Source organism: Charadrius vociferus, unplaced genomic scaffold, assembly GCF_000708025.1.
Source record: "Charadrius vociferus isolate BGI_N301 unplaced genomic scaffold, ASM70802v2 scaffold54, whole genome shotgun sequence".
Classification (NCBI taxonomy): domain Eukaryota; kingdom Metazoa; phylum Chordata; class Aves; order Charadriiformes; family Charadriidae; genus Charadrius; species Charadrius vociferus.
Window position 1 is genome coordinate 1,101,988 of NW_009648350.1, and position 17,769 is coordinate 1,119,756.

General features: G+C 44.3%; 1 protein-coding gene across 1 annotated transcript in view; it reads right to left on the reverse strand.

The window, feature by feature from the left end:
- Positions 1 to 17,769, reverse strand: part of SPNS2 (spinster homolog 2 (Drosophila)) — an 89,420-nt gene that overhangs the window by 33,286 nt on the left and 38,365 nt on the right. Inside the window, exons 5-6 of the mRNA XM_009885184.1 lie at positions 3,102 to 3,253; positions 774 to 840 (exon numbers count right to left, since the gene is read on the reverse strand). Coding sequence (XP_009883486.1) covers positions 774 to 840; positions 3,102 to 3,253 — 219 coding nt within the window. The remainder of the gene's footprint in view (positions 1 to 773; positions 841 to 3,101; positions 3,254 to 17,769) is intronic.

Below are 17,769 nucleotides of genomic sequence, written 5' to 3' on the forward strand. Positions count from 1 at the left end.
ACGGTGATTTTCCTGGCGTTGCTTACCCTTGCTGCACGGGGAGGGAATGGCCTGTGTCACAGGAGGGCACGTTTGCTTGAGATGAGAACCCACGTATTTCATCACCTGCTGTTATAAACGGTGTTGGCCTGAGCTTCATGAGATTCGTTGTCTTCATGAAGTGCCAGAGCCAGAGAACGCACCCCACGGGGGCTCGTGCCACCCAGACAGCCAAAGGTCAGAGAACAGTTCTGCTGGGCCGCTTCCTCCCGGCTCTTTCAAGACATCTTTGTGTGCAGGATCTGTTTGTGCCTATGTGATTGGAGTGTATTATCTTTTCAACACATTTATCAAGGTCCCAAGAGGTTAAAATAGAAGGAAACCGACTGTCTCAGGGCAGAAAAACAAGCGGAAACTGGAACAAAGTGTTTTTTCCTCAAAGCAGGAAGCCATTCTCGGAGTTTCTTGACAGCAGGGGACTGAAAGACTGTGGAGTTGATTTAAGGCCAATGCTTCGTCTTCCCATCCCCATCAAGAAATCACGGTTGACTGATAATAAAGTGATTGGTAAATTCTTGTTCCCAGGCAGGCAAAAAACCCAAGTACAACGAGCCAAAACCACATACCTTTCCCATTTGCTTAGAGAATGCATCTGCTACGCCCTTAATATCCATAGATGTAATTTCCAATCCTTTCTACATATAATAACAGGTTGAGGAATTGTGTGATAGAACTCTTCCTAGCACTGACGAACCGATGCAACTGTAATTAAGATGTTATTAAAAGTGGCTTACCCGCAACGCCCAGTGCCAGTCTCCAGCAACCTGCTTCACGCTTGACCCAGTGATGTATCCCAAGCCACTGGAAGAAATACAAAGATAAGAGTCAGTCAGAGCTTTAACAGAGCACCACAATCACAGCTGTTCTTAAACGAAGATAAAAAGAGGCACAATCAATTCCCCTGCAGGAAGAAACACAGGGGATGAAGCGGATGGTGGCTAATACGTAACTCTTCCCAGCACTGTTGATCTAAAAATGCTCAAATCTGATGGAAATTCAAACACTGATCTCAAGTTTATAGCTGACCTTTCAATCTACAGTGGATGGAAACAAAGCCTCAAAAAGAATTTATTTCCCAATTCAATTTCTGCATCAGGCCTTTCTGTGCACTAATAGGAATACTTAACAATTTTATGTTCAAGCTCTCAGCTAAGAAGTGCCCTTCAAGGACACACCATATTCTATCATTAAATCTTTTCTTGCCATTTAATAGCACTTGGTTCTAATTACCCATGAAGAGACCATTTTTCATACACTTATAAGAAAAAAACAAGAAGAATATGCAAGACAGTGTGATGGGAGAGCATCAGAGCTGAAGCTCAGAAATCCCCTCTGAAAAAAAAGGAGCAGCAGGACCTTCAGCCACATGCTAAGATTTACACTGCGGTAACAAAAAGTGCCTCACAGGAGACTATATCCATGTGAATGTAGCCATGCTGCTCTCAAAGTTAACTGAATGGATGTGAATTGTGAATTTCTTTTTTTTTTTTTTTTTTTTTTTTTTTCCTCCCCAAACTGCTGCATTTGTTGCTGAGATTGCCTTGGCTAAAAGATGCCGGGACCGCTGCGGGGCAACTGTCAGCCATCACATGCCTTTACTGAACAGTCTGCTAAGTTTTAGGGGTTGCCACCTTTTAGGGGTAATCACCCCAAAACCGGGTTTTTTACACAGATGCGCCCCAAAATCAAACCACGTATCCAAACCTCTGTTGGGTATTGAGAGAATTAAATCCCAGAGTCAGGCTCAACAGGATGAATATTTGTCATTTCTTGCTAGCCGTTGTTCATGGAATTCTCTATGTAAATACTTGGCATCCTCAGCCCTCTTGGGGAAATATTCTTTTCACTGCTTTGGGACTTGGCTATCTCATTTTCCTCAAGAGCAAATGGATGTTTGAGAGTTTCATCCCAGGGATGAGTGCTCTAGCTTGTAAAATGCACCACCCTAAACCAGAAGCGTTTCCCTGAGTTGAGGGGGATTAAACTGCTGCTCAGGTTTTCCCCGCTGGAAATGAACCCACGATGCCACTTTTGCGCAGGATGTTGGCCAGCTCTGGGAACTGGTATGTAAACCCTGCGAACCCACCCTGCCCCACAATAGAGGGTCAGCCATTACTTAAGAAAAAGAAAAATAAAAATAATAATAATAAAAAAAAATCACAGATTCCCTCCTGTCCCAACAATCAGATACTGCATTGGGCTGATAAGGGAACACGACTGAAAGAAAGCGCCAGAGGAAATAACTAGTCCAAATCTGAGTCTGCCTCTTGCTTTCATGGGGCATCTATGGGTTTGGCTCTCCTCCGCTGCTCTGCATTGACATGATCACTACAGCTTCTCTCTTCAGCCTTCACCATTTCTCCTAACTGCTGTTTCCGTGGCAATAGCAGTAAAACGTCCTGGCCACTGCTACCGCAACTACCAACTCATCGAAGATTGGCTTAGCCGCATTTTCCAAACTTAAGTCAGATTGGCCAAATTCAAGGGTGGGCAGAATTTGAGCTTAAACTCAAAATATTTGTAAAAGTCAAAACTTCCAATTGTGTATGTTATACAGCATACTCCTCTTGAAGCCTCTGATATTAAGACGGTCACATAGAAGCAGGTACCCATTCACTCACTTTTGAAAACTCAGCCCAGTGTCTTAAGAGACCTTGGTTTCACAGTAACCTGAAAGACACTGCCTAAAGAAGGCCTAAACCTCACATGAATCAAAGCAACAATTCTGAGAACTGATATAACATTATTTAAAATGACAGTTTAATTTCATAATGGGAAAAAAAAAAATCAGCTAAAATATTTTGATTCCACTTCCACCCAACTGCTGTAAAAAAAAATAATTAATCCTTCCCACTGGTTCCCAAAAGTCAGATGTCAACCAGTAACAGAGCTAGAAAAAGAATCTAATTCCTGCAAGTAATTAGTCACTGCTCACAATATTTTCCTGTCTAAACCATTCCAACCAAAGATAAAAGAACTACCATCGTTAGCAACTTAAGGTCTGCGTGAGCTGACTTTAAAGAAAAGCCAAAACTAGCCGCAAGCAGCATCACATCACTTACCTGCCAAGAGGAATGGCAAAGTAGAAAACGGACAGCATTAGGGTCCTCGTGTTTTTGGTGAAAAGGTCTCCTATGATGGTGGGTGCAATAGTGGAGTAACTTGCTTCACCGATACCAACCAAACCTCGCGAGAGCACAAGAAGCCAGAAATACTGAGAAAAGAAAAAACACCCCACATGAGCTGGTCTCCCCTTCTCTTTTTGAATCTTTTTGAAAGCTGCGCAAACAGGGAAACAGAAACCCACGGGGCTGCAGAGTGACCCCGTTGTGTGCATTTATTTTTTAAAACCACAGACTCTTTCTATTTGCCTCTTGCTGGGGAGAAAAGGGACTATATTTTTTTTTTTTTGTGAAGATTTACAGGCATGAGAGAGAAGTGGTAATAATACACGCTTACCCAGTGGCACTCAAGATGATGACCTAAGGCGGGCAGAAGACCCCCGTTTGTGCTCAGGGTGCCGCTCGCTCTCGTTAAGCCCGAGCGCCAGCAGCCCGAGGAAGGTGTGGGCGGCGGGGGAGCGTAAGGAACCCGCTCTGGGATCCCGGGAATACCTGCCCAGCACAGCCCCGACCTCCCTAGCGTGCCAGGGAACAAGTTACGACTGGTGAAATCCTAAAGGCTCTTCGAAGCTGTGACAGAGGTGAACCCGCACTCCCCCAAACTCTTGATTTTCTCCTCGATGAGAAGCTCCTGAATAAGGGAAGTTATTCGAAGGTGCCAAGCACCTATCTCATTCCACTTGCCCTGGAACAAAAAGCACAGGTCTCTCCCTCGCAGCAGGAAGGCAGAGTGAGCCAACACCGAGCGCTGCTGAAAAACCTCGGGGCAAAAAGCTGAGCTGAGACGCACACAGTTACAAAGAGGTAAGACCTGAGCTTTACTGGGAGCCAGCAGTGCGCCCAGTAAGTGGGACCACCAGGAGACGGGTTCAGAGCCACGCAGGGCAAGGGCACAGGCGGCAAAGGCAATAGAGCCCCAGAGCACTACGCGCCCTTCTGAGTAAAGGGCAATCCCACAGCACGGGGAGAGGGACCTCACGTTCAGCACAACACAGCCTGAAACGGACAAAAAGGGACAAAAAGGAATTGTTCATCTCTCAGGACCCGATTTTCAAGCCAACCTCTTTCGCTACCCTTGCAGCCAGGTGCTGCTGCGTGAAGGCATCAGGCACGATGCTCTGACGCCCAAATCCCCGATACACGAGCACTATCACGTTCTCCGCCATCTAAGCAGCGTGAGCTACACCCAGAAGTAACTGCGGGTGCAGAAATTAAACAGTCAATTGCAGAAAACTGTAAGCACGGGGAAATCTATTTCGACAAATGTAACCTGTACAAATCCTCAATTTACTGTTATTATCCTATAGATCATTTGTGAGAAGAACAGCAGTTCTTATGTCCTTAAACACGAAAGTGCTTTGAGAGCCATGAGCGATTACCGATTCCCGTTCCAGACAGGGAAAAGCTGAGTTTCGGGGATGTGACTGCCTTTGTGCCCCAGAGCAAAGCTAAGCCAGAACACAGGGCTTTCATTCTCAAATATGGAAAATGCCATGTGGACATCAGGCCACGTGCCTCAGTCATAAATACATCCATCGGCAGACAAAAATCCACCACTGACACGTTTTCATTGTTCTCCTCACTGTAACCCTCTGGCTGAAAAGAATTCCTTGAGGATTCCTACAGTCACACAAAACAAATACTTTTGCGCACTCTTCACTTCCTCTGATTTTGACGTAAATTCTGCATCAATACCTATTTTCTGAGCGTATACAAGTTCCTTGTTCGCTGGCAGGGCGTTCGCAGCGCTGCTATCATTCATATATCTCCCATAAGCTGCACATACGTAACAGACACACGTGGGTGTATGCAGAAAAGGCAATACTGTGACTCACGCGATTTAATTTATCCCAATTACCCAATGTTAAACCACTCCACTGCAGAAATATGCTGACAATGATCGCTGCACAGGTAACCAATGTGTTTGCAATGAGCAACAGTATTTATAACATGCTGAATGAGTTAGTCATGCAGAATACGAAAGCGGGGCAACTGGAGGCTGATTTTGGTTTCTGAAGAGGTTCAGGTTTGGACCACAGAGAGGGTGACAGGCAAATAGTCATCCGCCAGACCTGGAGCGAGTATGTACACGGTGTTAGTTACACCTGTAGAATGACAAATTTGCAAATGCACTTGATGTTCCTCAAATTTGAAACACCCCCACAAAAATGACACAAGTTTGTGGTCACCAGCCAGTATCACTCCCAGTGAATGCACTGGGCAGGAATTTCCTCCAAATGAGGCTGCTATAAGGTTCCTCTTACAATCCTTGCATAAAGCAGGAAAACTGTACAAAGTTTTCCTGTTGTGGTGAAGAGTGATTTGGTTGCACCAAAACCATTAAATCAGAGTCCAAATACAATGAAATCACCCGCAACAAGTAACGTGTTCGTTCTTCTCCCCCAGTTCCTCTTCCCTGGCTTATCCCACACTTACATACTCCAAATATCTTTTTAATATTTAAACTATGTTCTCTGAAGCAGCAGTTCCCAAATTTAAGTCATGAAATTCTGACTTCAGTTGGCAGTAAAAGCAGTCTCACAAAAACATAACCTACACAAAGACATGAATGGTGGTGTCCTTCTGAGATGATCCATCCCCGACTACAGAGGAGGCAGCTATTCCGGTGTAACTGCCAGGTAAAACATACAAAAGACTAAAACAATATTAGGGAATTATTCATAATCAGTTCTATGTTGTGCCTGGTTTCAGAGCTCTGTATCCAGGATTAAAGAGCTAACGCCTCTTCTCATCCCACTGAAAGACCTCTGGATCTTTGGCTAGCACGCATCCTATGGGACCTGTACAACAAAATTGCGCAGTAACTGGTTACATTAGGCTAGAACCCCCAATCCGCATCTCTAATCAGTCAGTCAAAACTTAAGTTTTTACCACCTCCGAAGAGGGAGAGGTGGGTAGCTCCTCAAGACAAAAAGTTGTCCTTTCAGAGAGAGGCCTCATCTTTTCATTTTCCATATTGGAAGAAAATATATAAACAACAAAACAACTCCAAAGTTCTTACGCTGCTACTCATTTGGACCACAGACATACCGAGAACCACTTAGAAACTGGTCCCAAAACCACGATGTGTGCAACATAGACAACTGCTATTTTACGTGTGTGTCTATTTACATACACATACACCCATATGAACATCTCTCTCCCTCTCGTGTGTATGTGAACATGACAACCAACATAAACAAGCGGGAGCACCGGCCGTGACCCACCCAGAGGAAGCACCGTTCTCCTCCACAGCTGTAGCAGCACTCTTCTGCCATTTCCTCTGCGCTGGATTTCCCCCCAAGTGCTTTTTCCTCTTTGTCCTACCCCAAAATTCTCAGCACTTCAGCGAGACAAAAAGGGCTGACACCAGCCAAACGCTTCGCTACATTATCTGTGCTTAAAAGCGGTACAGGCAGCTAAGACTTTTAATTGAATTTCAATGTTCCCCAAGCAGAAATGGATATATACGAAAGCAGCTTATTCCTTTCTACATTACTTTGGAGCAATTCTGTAATTTGTTCATCTGTGCAAATAGTCCTCACTCTGGCAGGAAAATTGAAAACACCTGAGTCAGCACCTGAGCTTATTCCTTTTCCATAGGTTAAGCTCAGTGCCTTTTTCTCTGAGTCAGTGCTTGCAATTAAAGTTGTTTGAAACAAAGCTCTTGCAGCAAACTATTTACGTCTTTAATTTTGGTTAGCAGTCACGTCAGAGATGTCTGCACCTCCATGAGAGCTGCCACCATCTCCTGGTTTGTAGAGATGCAATGGTTTTCTTCTGTGGCTGTGTGGCAGAAACCCCCTCCCTGCCTGCCTTCAGCCTGACCTGCCGCAGCAACCATCGCCGAGGTTATCAGGGGAACGCCTGAACCACACAGCGCCGCTGCTACGAGCTCTGGGGGCAGTTTAGGATGTGAAGGTGCTCCAAGACCCTTTCTCTAACTTGCGTGCACCACAAAGGGGTTGATGAGATACAAGCCAGGGAAGATGCCGGTATACAATAAACCATCAACATATGGAAAGTCTGGTGGCTGACCGAGATCCAGAACCACCACAGTCTTGCTGGGAATTTCCCATTCGAGAGATGCCATCACCAGAAATTAGCGCACGGAGAAAGCACTCGTACATGCCCGTGTGAGGTAGGTAAGTCAATGGACCTGCTCTCTTCCCATCTCTTAACTCTAGGGAAGGAAAACTATGCCCTAGTTCCAAACGCTGAAGACTTTACTACTTTGTGATTTGAAGACTAACAAACCAAATCAAAAAAGAAACCAAATCCCCCCAAATAGATAGGAGTTTTGGAAGGGATACAAATCCTTATGCCTGAGGGAACGCACTGATCGCTAACAGGAACGCACTACCTACTAACTTCGAAATTTCGGAAACTATCAGCAAACCACAGGCAACCGCAGCGACAGCTCATCGGGTCAGACAGACCTGGTCTGACCGCTGTTGCCAATGACACTATCCTACTCAAAGCTACAGGTGTGATACAATCCTTCTGGAATTTTCATCCAACAAAAGCTTTCATTATTGACTTAAATATTTATAATGTCCCACGAGATAGTTCATGTATTTTCTCTGCAAAGCATGACATTGTTTGTATTCACATTTTCGTACTGACTTTACTCTCAATCTCGTGCACGCATAAATGTTTGATGGCCAGGGACACGTGAGTAGCTTTAATCATGTTTGGACAAACCTCCTAATTACACATTTATCCTAGTTGTATAGACCGTTGAGTGAGCAACACATGTTTTAATGGGTCTAATTACAGCTTTAACGTCTTTCTCTCTTTTTAATTAGTTAACAAAAGGAATTAAGCCACAGTTCTCTAAAAGATTAGCCGTCAGTGATAAACCTATAATCTGCCAAATATGTGTACAACTCTGAACCACCAGATTTACTGTCTAAAGAATCATATGATCCTTAAGCTTCGGTTGTTAAGTATTTGCATTTGAATGCGGAGTAGCTTGCAAGGGTCGCATAAAACAAACTGAACCCACACTTCTTTCAGATTAGGGGGACACGACACGATGCGATCACGCAGATACAGCCAACTGAGTGCAAATTACTAGTACGGATGCACAGCACCAGTGCAAGCCATGCTCTGAACCGATGTTGCTGGTCGAAAAGAAGGATCTTTTATACAGCTGCAGCAACTGCACCCGCACCCTTTCCTATATGACAATATTGAGTTGACCTCCTACGGATTCCACATTTAGCTGCTGCAAAAGAGGGCTCAGCATCATGAATTTCCATATTTGAACTGCTGAGGTCTGCCGTATTTTCCTTCTTTTATTATATAAACATTATGCAGCAAACAAGGACATAGAATGAGGGTCTGCATCCTTGGAAAGAAGACGTGCATAAAGAAAACCGTCCATGCCACCAGGCAGCTGGGATTGCCACACAAAGCCTGAAATACATGTGCGTGGACTGACAATAAGCTAAGGAGAAAGCACTGGGACTGATTTAATTTCCCTGAGTTTCTAGACAAAACTCAGTTGAGCTGTACCGCAGTTACACTCCTGCATTCCTACAGCTGGCAGGGTCTGGCACGGACAACAGCCCGGGCACCGCCGCAGTCACAAGCGATCAGTCAGATCAACTGAAGATAGATAAATCTGATATACCACAGGAATCAGCTGACCAGAGTAAAACCCACAGGGCCCAAATGTATATTCAAGGGCTGCACAACAGTGGTCCCTTTTGACAGCTAAACTTGTGTGCAACCATTTGCCTTTCCCGAGCAGAACCTGTGTTTTCTGGCCAGCCAACCACCACTTGCTCTTGCGCTCCATGAAGTCTTCCCAATCGTATCGGTACTTTGAAGGGATCTAAGTGGTTGAAGATGACACACCACACCCTTCACCACAGGTACGCACTGATGTACCATTAACCATGATGCAAACCAAACCAGGAAGAGGCTTCTGAGTATCGGCATTGTGACTAAGAGCGTTGGCTCCCGTAAACTCACAGTTCAAATTCCAGCTCATTAGCTGAGAGTCACTAGAAGAGCTGAGCAATGGAATGACATTACAAATGCAGGTGACATTTGCTTAAACAGTAACCACTCCATTTCTCACAGCCCCCCCAGTAACGATGAGGTCACCTTTAAGAATCTGAAAGTTTCCAAGTCAAACAGGGACGTGGACGTATCATGAAAGACAAGATGACATTAAACAATGATGTTCGTGTTTTAAATTCCATTCTGTGTCTGGGTGGATGACAAAGGCTACAGCAGAATAGATAAGCCTAAATACATCTTCCAGCTCTGTGCACCTCTAAAACTTTACAAATTTTGCATACCTATAACCAGGGCATGTGTCTTCCATTGGTGGGTACAAGTCCTGGGTCCACACACTTGACAGGCATGTGTCAAATCTAGATATGGACCAGAGTCACACACCCTACCTTCTCAAACACGGCTGCTTCAAACTCTCCTTTAATAAAAGGAGAATAAATATTGTAAAGAGCTAGAGAGGGATTACATATTTAGTACTGGTGAATTGTTCCATGTCAATCTTGAAGAACATGTCTTCCTGTCAAGTCCTGCCCAGACTTTTAAGCAACTGAATATTCATGTCAAATTTTGGCCTTTTGGTGTCTTACTGCCTGGGAGATCTTTGTGCAGGAACAAAGGCTGATGAGTATCTACTTTTATCTACAAATAAACTTAACTAATCCCTCAAGAGGATTGCCAGCAGAGAGTCCAAAATACAAAATAACAGGGGGGCAGAACTGTTCAGTGTGACGTTTTGTTGGTTGGTACTTTTCTCCCCCATTAATAGGTTGGGAAAGCATTGCTTTCAGGAGTTCCTACAACCAAAAGGAGTTGACCGTGTTTCATGTCTGGGTGGCATAGATAGCAACTAGCCAGGATACATGCTTGTATGGAGTCTGGTTGGCGACAGGTTGATGAGTTATCAGCTCTGATGCAATGCTGTGAGCTATCAGTATTTTATCTGTTTTCTGTAGAGATACAAGTGCACTTAGAGGCTCATGCTACAGTTACTTGTCTGATAAATATAACTATAAACTACCCTTCTCACCTCCAACAAGATGTTCTTCCCTTATCAGACGTGAGTCACACTGGCAGGGTAGCCTGGGGGAGACTCACTGCAGTTTCTGGTTCTTTTGCCATTTGGCCCTCTGCAGAGAAGCAATTGGGCTTAGACTCCTCTTTTCTTCCCTCATTGTGTGTGTCATCACTTTCCCATAACCACTTTTCACTTCCCATCTCTTTACAATCCCAACTGCCTTTTAAGTCAGTACTGCACACGACATTTCCCGTAACTTCTATCACCACTGGATTTCGGTTCTATAGTCTCCTCCCTTCAAGTTGAACTCTTGATGGCAAGCCCATCTTTCATCACCATTTTCAAACCTGCCTGCACGTCACAAACCAGGGAATAGCTGAGGTTGGAAGGGACCTCTGGAGACAGTCTAGCCCGAGCCTCTTGCTCAAAGTGGGGTCAACTACAACAGGTTGCTCAAGACTACGTCCAGTTGAGTTTTGAATGTCTCCAAGGATGGAGAAGCCACAGCCTTGCTGGACAACCTGTTCCAGTATTTGATCATCCTCACAGTACAAATGTTTCTTCTTATGTTTAAATGGAATTTCCTGTATTTTAGTTTGTGCTTATTGCCTCATCTTTTCACTGGGCACCACTGAGAAGAGTCTGGCTCCATCTTTACTGCTTCCTATCAGGTAATGATACACACTGAAGCATTACAGGCTCTCTACAGACAGAAGCACAGTTCTAGAGTGAGGATGCTACTTTAGCAAAGGCAAGTTATTCAAAATCTCAGTTAAATCCATAGGGCAGACAACATCTCACCTACTGCATCTCTGTTGCATTCACCCTAAAAAGTTTTTTCTTCACCTGGCTTCCCTGCAGCCTGCTTGGGCATGGGAAGTATACAAGTTTAAGTATTTGTGTCCAACGAAGGATGCTTCTCTTACCTAAAGGTCTTCCCCTGAGGTCTGAAGAGCAGGCCACCAACACTGAAGTGAAAATGCCCTGAGCTTTCCTTCAAGTATTCACACATTCACATTCATTTTATTCACACGTGCTTATTACATACTGACTAGAGGTTATAAACGTGTTACAGATGAGACCACTACACCATACCAAGATTTAAAAGCAAGCTACCGAGTTATTGAAACCTTAGTGCACTTGATTAATCATCTGGCTCAAGGGTCAACATATAAACCCTTTGCAATTAGGATGGACTTCTACTATAGCTTCTAAAGCAGGTCCGATTCTTCTACAGTACTCATCTACACTATGTCAAACACTTCACAACTTCAGCTCATTTGCATGTATTAAGTGTCCTGCCAGCTCTCAGCACCTCACCTTTGAACAATTCCCTTTCGGGAAAATTCAGCTGGCATTCAGAGCCCCACAAGGAGAAGAGATACTACAGCAAGTAGAAAGAGAACAAAATACATATTTAAATATAGAAATGAGCAAGGGAGATGAAGCAAAGTCCACTCACCTTTCCTTTGACTGTCTCTAGTATTTGTTTATGGCTTTACTTCTCCCAGGTGACCTGCTCAGGCACACTTAATTGAATGTGGAAAGTTTTATTTGAAAATGTACTTGAGATTCTTGCTGATTAAAGTGTCCTTATTTTATGAGATTTGCATTATTATTTAGTACATAAAAATAAGCAATAAAAACTGTAAGATATTCTTTTTTCACTCATCACAACCTTCAATCAGCAGCTAAAATGTTTAACAACTGGATACCTACAGATAGGCTCTAAAGCGAAGCACCTAAATAAGCACCCTGGAGAAAAAAACAAAACAAAACCACCCTGGAAGTGGCAAGACTCCCACAGCGCTTCCCAGAGTCAGCAGGGAGCTGCTGTGTGCTTCGCAGGTACAAAAATCAGGGCCAAGATTTTCTTAGCTACTTGCAAATTTTGAACGTGAAATTCCCTTTCAACATTAAAACTGCAGTTTTAAATCCCAATTCCCAGCGCTGCCCTCCCTTCAAACCTGTGGCAGATCTGAGACACTCTTCTACCGCTTTTCAGTCACCTTTGGACGGCACCAAAGAAAAAAAAAAGAAAAAAAAAAAGAAGAAAAAAAAAGAAGAAACTTCTTTTTTTTAATTCCTATTCTCCATCCAATTAGGTAATGTAATTACAAGACACTGGGTGATGAAGCAGCACCACCGAGCCCTGACGATAGCCTCAGTTAAGACAAAGGAGCATTTCAGCATTCTAATTGAAGGGCATTTCATCTGATTGACCTGCCTGTGGTAAAAATACGACATGACACTCAAATGGTGGGATTTATGTTCTTCTCAATTTAGTCTCTTGGTCATTAATATTGCATTAATGACAGGGGTCTGGAACATAATTGGAAGGAATATAACAGATTACCTTGCTTATTCACCAGAACAGCATCCAATGGGGTGCCACGTGCATAGCTACTTATAAAACAGACCTTAAAGAAAAAGGCTGATGTTTTCAAATAAATCACAGGGATCACAAAGAGCCCCATGTTACCCGCGCCTGCGAGAACACTGAGTTAAAGCACTCCTTTTCATCCTTGTGGCTCTGGTGTAAGACACGAACGGAGGAGTCCGTAGCATTTCATACGGCTGAAGCAGTGGTCATTTATCCGTGTTACAAAACCATTACACGCAGCTCGGCCAGAATGTATCTTCCAAAACTGCTCCCCTGAGAACCTTAATCGTTCTGGGTCGGAAGCAAACTGTTGCTGTTTGTTCCAGATCTGTCAGGTGGGACATACTTATCAGCCCTTGCAACAAATATCTCTGGCAGTCGGCACTATCACCATTCCCTTCCTGAGACGTGCAAAGACAATCATGAAATCAACACAAAAATAGGGATTGGGAGAACTACGATATATTTTTGCAACTGTGGAAACAATGCAAGGCTCTTGACACACGTAAGTTTTCAGCTACTAATAGCTGGAATATGACCTGGCATATGTGAAACCAAAGAATATTCCGAGGCGGTAACAGGGTGCTGTGTTCCAGCCACAGCTGAGTCACAAGCGAAGACTGAATTCGAGCCAACAGATACCAGATTCTTCAGAACAAATAGTTACAGGCGCTGATAAATAACACTAACATCATCTTCACCTTCAGTGATACCCATAGAAATGTGTAAGATCTAACCACATCAACCCGATGGGCTGTCTTGGCTCAGAGACTCTGGTTTAGACCAATTCTTAAACAGAAGTTTAGTCAAATCCAACAGACCGGTATCATTCTTGGAAAGCACAACCCCATGTTCCTCTCCCCGAGACAACTGCACAGACTATGATTCCTCAGCACCCTTTGAAAAAAGCATCAGCCAACGACTGAGACACCCAGGTGTGAGTGTTTTGCCCTAATTATATGCATTTTCAAGGGCAGAACAAGGTTTGAGAGTTCACGAAGGACACATTTTAATGGAATGCCCCAAGGTTTACACAAAATTACGACAAAGTTACAGTCCCAGAAACTTTACCAGCAACTGTTGGTTCCCCTGATTCTTGGCATGTTTTACTTTGCATATGCTAAATATTTAAGTACACCTGCAGGTCAGACCTTTGAGGCAACTTTGCTGAAAAACCATCCGAATCATTCCAAACTCTGAAATATTTTCTTCCTGCTTTCCGTTTTGCCACCTCTCTGGCTTGCGGGCTCAATCAAGACCCAGGACCCCCAAGTACCGCGCAGAAGGCCGACCTTGCAGGACGTTGGGCCTACACCTCCGAGGGGTCTCATTGTCAGCATCGGAGTTCCAAAGAGAAACACACAGCTACCAATTCCTCCTACCTACCAGCTTCTTCTTATTCATGATCTTCTTTGAACAGTTGTTACATTGCTAGCTGAAGCGTTATTAATTGGCAAGGTTTTGTCACGCTGTAGCTTCACTTCATTCTCTACAGCCAGCCTGTCTGACAGACTGACAATCCTATTTAACTGTATTAAATGCATTTGCGTGTTTTGTCACTATCTTCTCATGAGACTTCGTCAATCATGTTTTCAGACATGATGATCAGCACCATTCCCAGGGATTTCCAGCCTAAAATCTATTACATGGGTTTGAGATTAGTACTGTAATTCAACGCTATCTGAATTGCAAATGCACTGTTTTGTGTATCACATGAACTTTATGCATTTAAAAGAAATGTCAACACTTCAAAAGACTAATTTAGCACCCAGTACTCTAAGACATTTCCCATCTTCACACTATTTGCACATTACTCAGAACACAATGGTCCTTTTTTCAGCCTTTATGCATAACCCGGGAGGCCACAGACCGTGTATGCCATTGAAGAAGCACTTACACCTCCAGCAGTATGACTGATGCTTTTGTAGCAGCAGGGAACCAAGAGCTCAACCAAGGAAAGGCCCAAATCCATGCTTTTGCATCTGAACACAACCCAAAGAGGCTGCATAACACTTTCCCTCTCCTGCATCCTGTTCTTCAGGACAATATGCACAACTTTCAAGAACCACCAAGGCCTTTCCAATCCAAAGTTTAGATTTGTCTCCAGGCCTCCTACTGAGCCTAAAGCTGGGTTAAACGAATTGTTTTCTTTGTTTGTGAGGCATCGTTACCCAGACTCTCCTGAAGCATCACGCTTCTTCCCAAGTCATAAGCCTCAGGAACACAAGCCAGAAGCTGCCTCGTTTACATCCATGCTAAGTGCACGTCAGCTTACATCCTTAAAAAAGGGTAATGTTTCTCCAGACCCATATTTAACACCCCAGTGCAGCACGAAGAGACACGTTCTACCCCACCAACTTGGCATCTCCTCAGTACCCTCAATACACAATTATTGGGGAAGCTTATTCCCAAAGGAAGAGGATCGCAAGGTACTATCCAGACACTGCAGCAGTGATGTGCTTTGCCTCCTCAACTCTTTTGCCCGAGCCAGAGGTCCTCGCCACTGAAGCATAGCATGCGACCGTGGAGCACCGCGCCAGGAATGACTCCTCTTCCTCAGGTCACAACTACAACTGCAAGGATCACATTAAGCTGATCGGAAATTTTATTATTCCTTACTCTATAGTTTTTACGTTTGCTTAGAAACTTAAACTTACATGCAGCACTACTTTTTTTTTTTTTTCTTCTTTTTTTAATTTTTACCCCCGCTGATTCAATCCCAGTCCTTTAAAGGAACGTTTTCCCTTTCTTCCATTCCTACAATGTTTTGAATGGGGCAGAGCTTAAGATGATGTAACAATTATTTATAAAGCGTTATAGAGCCTTCCAATAAGAGAGGGTTGATGCAGTAAGACATCCTTTTTGTGTCCCATCAGCATGCTCTGGGGTTAGACCTCTGCTGCAGTACGACAAGCAGAATACACATTTTAATAGACAGCACAAGAAGAAGCAACGCTTCCAAGACATGCACAGCCTGACAATGAAATAAATATGCCTTCTTCCATCTGCCTCCTCAGCAAATAACTGACCCAGGTGAGATTTCCTGCTCCTGCACAATAAAAGGGGGACAGGCAAGATGATAGGTACAAACAGGCATCGCTTCCAAACCATCCATTAACTGACATAGCAACTGAACTTTCCTACTCTTCAACCTAGAGACTGTAAATTCAGGTTTCTGTATAAAAATGGGACAAAGCTGTAAAGGTCTTTGGCCTGTAAAGATCTTTCATGCCAGCACTGTGGTCCCCAGCTGTTGTCTCCGGCATTTTCATGATCCGATGAAACAGCATTAAATGTAAACATATTGATTTAAAAAGACATCGGGTCTGACTCAATTTCCACAAAGACGCACAAAAGGTTTCCACAGACTTCCAAAGCAGGACACCACAATCCCAGACCCCGTGATAATGACTGCAACATCTTCCAGTAACCTGGACAACCAACAGTTCTCTAAAAAAGGCGTAGGCAATTACAGGGAGCCCTCCCTGAGACCCACTGCAAATTAGCGTTAAGCCTCAAGCCTACTCCTTGGTACTCTCCCAGCACAAACTTCTGTCCACCTGCTCCAGAAAACACCTGAGCTCTGAGGAGCAGCTCTGACATTTCAGTGCAAATCGCTGCCTTCAGCTCAATGAGCCAGCGCCAGAAGCCTCCGCAGCAGCGCGCGTCAGTTCAGGTGAGTTATGGCACCCACCAATAGAAACATCTCTTCTTTCAGCACCCGCAGCGTTTGATTCAGATATTGCGCCATTTCAGACCGACTAATGACCCAAAGGCAGGTAGCAGAGGGCAGGAGGCACATTTATGAACCTAACAGCAGATGACGGGGGTGATTTGAGAAGTTTGAAGGGGACGTGGTGCCAGGCTGCCTCTACCTGGGGGGTATGATCTTGGTTGCTCTTGGGTCCTGGAGGGGAGAGCGGAACCGACCCTCTTCCAGACGCACTACAGACAGGGAATGCCATGTACGGTACAGATATTCCTTATGATAGTGTCCTGAAGTTCATTTTTCTCACCACATGAATAAGCTGTCTGAGTAATCTTTGGAACTATACTGTCTCTCTCACAGCAGCCATCACCAGCTGTGTTTTCAATAACTCTTCCCAAATGCTGTACAGATACACAGATGTAGGGGAAAAAAAAACAACTTGGAGCAGAAAATACAACACTTCAATTTCTGATAACACCTACAAAAAGCCTCCTCCTCTCACAGACTGGCTTTTGGGGGCTGATGCTCTGACAACACCCTAAACAGTTTTTCATTTATAGTTTCCTTTGGAAGAGGGACATGTAGAAAGGGACAAGGTAGGAATATAAAGCAGATAGGAGACAAACACACGACAGTCATTCTGCACTCTATTTCAGCAAGCTGCAACTATTTCATCGATATAAATGTTCTCCCACCTCTTCTGTTCTAGGTCAGCAAAATCTGAGGGAACAATGAGGACCCAAGATTCAAGAGCTGAAACCATTACACTTGTCTGTGCAAGGGAGGATGGTGCTCTTACATGAAAACAGTATCCCCCACACAGTATTTGCTGAAGTTGTGCTGAAGATGCTAGCAGCCTTGACGGGTGCCCAGAATACCTTACGACCAGCCCAGCCAATGCTTCATTATTGATGGTATAAGCAATAGAGTATTCTTCTCCTACAGTGCCCCTCACATAATTCATATTTAAAAAAAAAAAGCAACACAGTATAATGGATAAGCGTGCTGGGAATAGCACTGGGAAGGAGCTGCAAGTGCTTTCTTGCTGGAGAGGCGTCAAAGAAGTGGTGCCTTTCAATTCCCATAGAAACCCCAGGGAGCACGGGTTTTGTTACGTCTTGATCCGGTCCAAGTGAGAGCTGGGAGCCAAGCAACCACGGAAACGCAGAGGGAGCTTCTCACTGCAGGACTGCTCCAGGAACCCCACAATTCCGACCTCCCAAGAGCTGCAGCTTTGGAGATCTCATGCCCATCTCCAGTAGCCGGACAGGTGTAGGTACACATAACCAGCTCTGAGGTATGCCCACCTCTTCTCCTGATGGGCAATGCCATCACCAGCACATTGCAGCGCACAGAAAAGTTTTGCACAGCAGGCTGCTGAGGGGGGAGGCGGGTCTAAAGTGGGACGGTGGGAATTATCGTTCTTCAAACCATCTGCTTTCAGACATATGGGAGAGGGACAGAGAGGCAG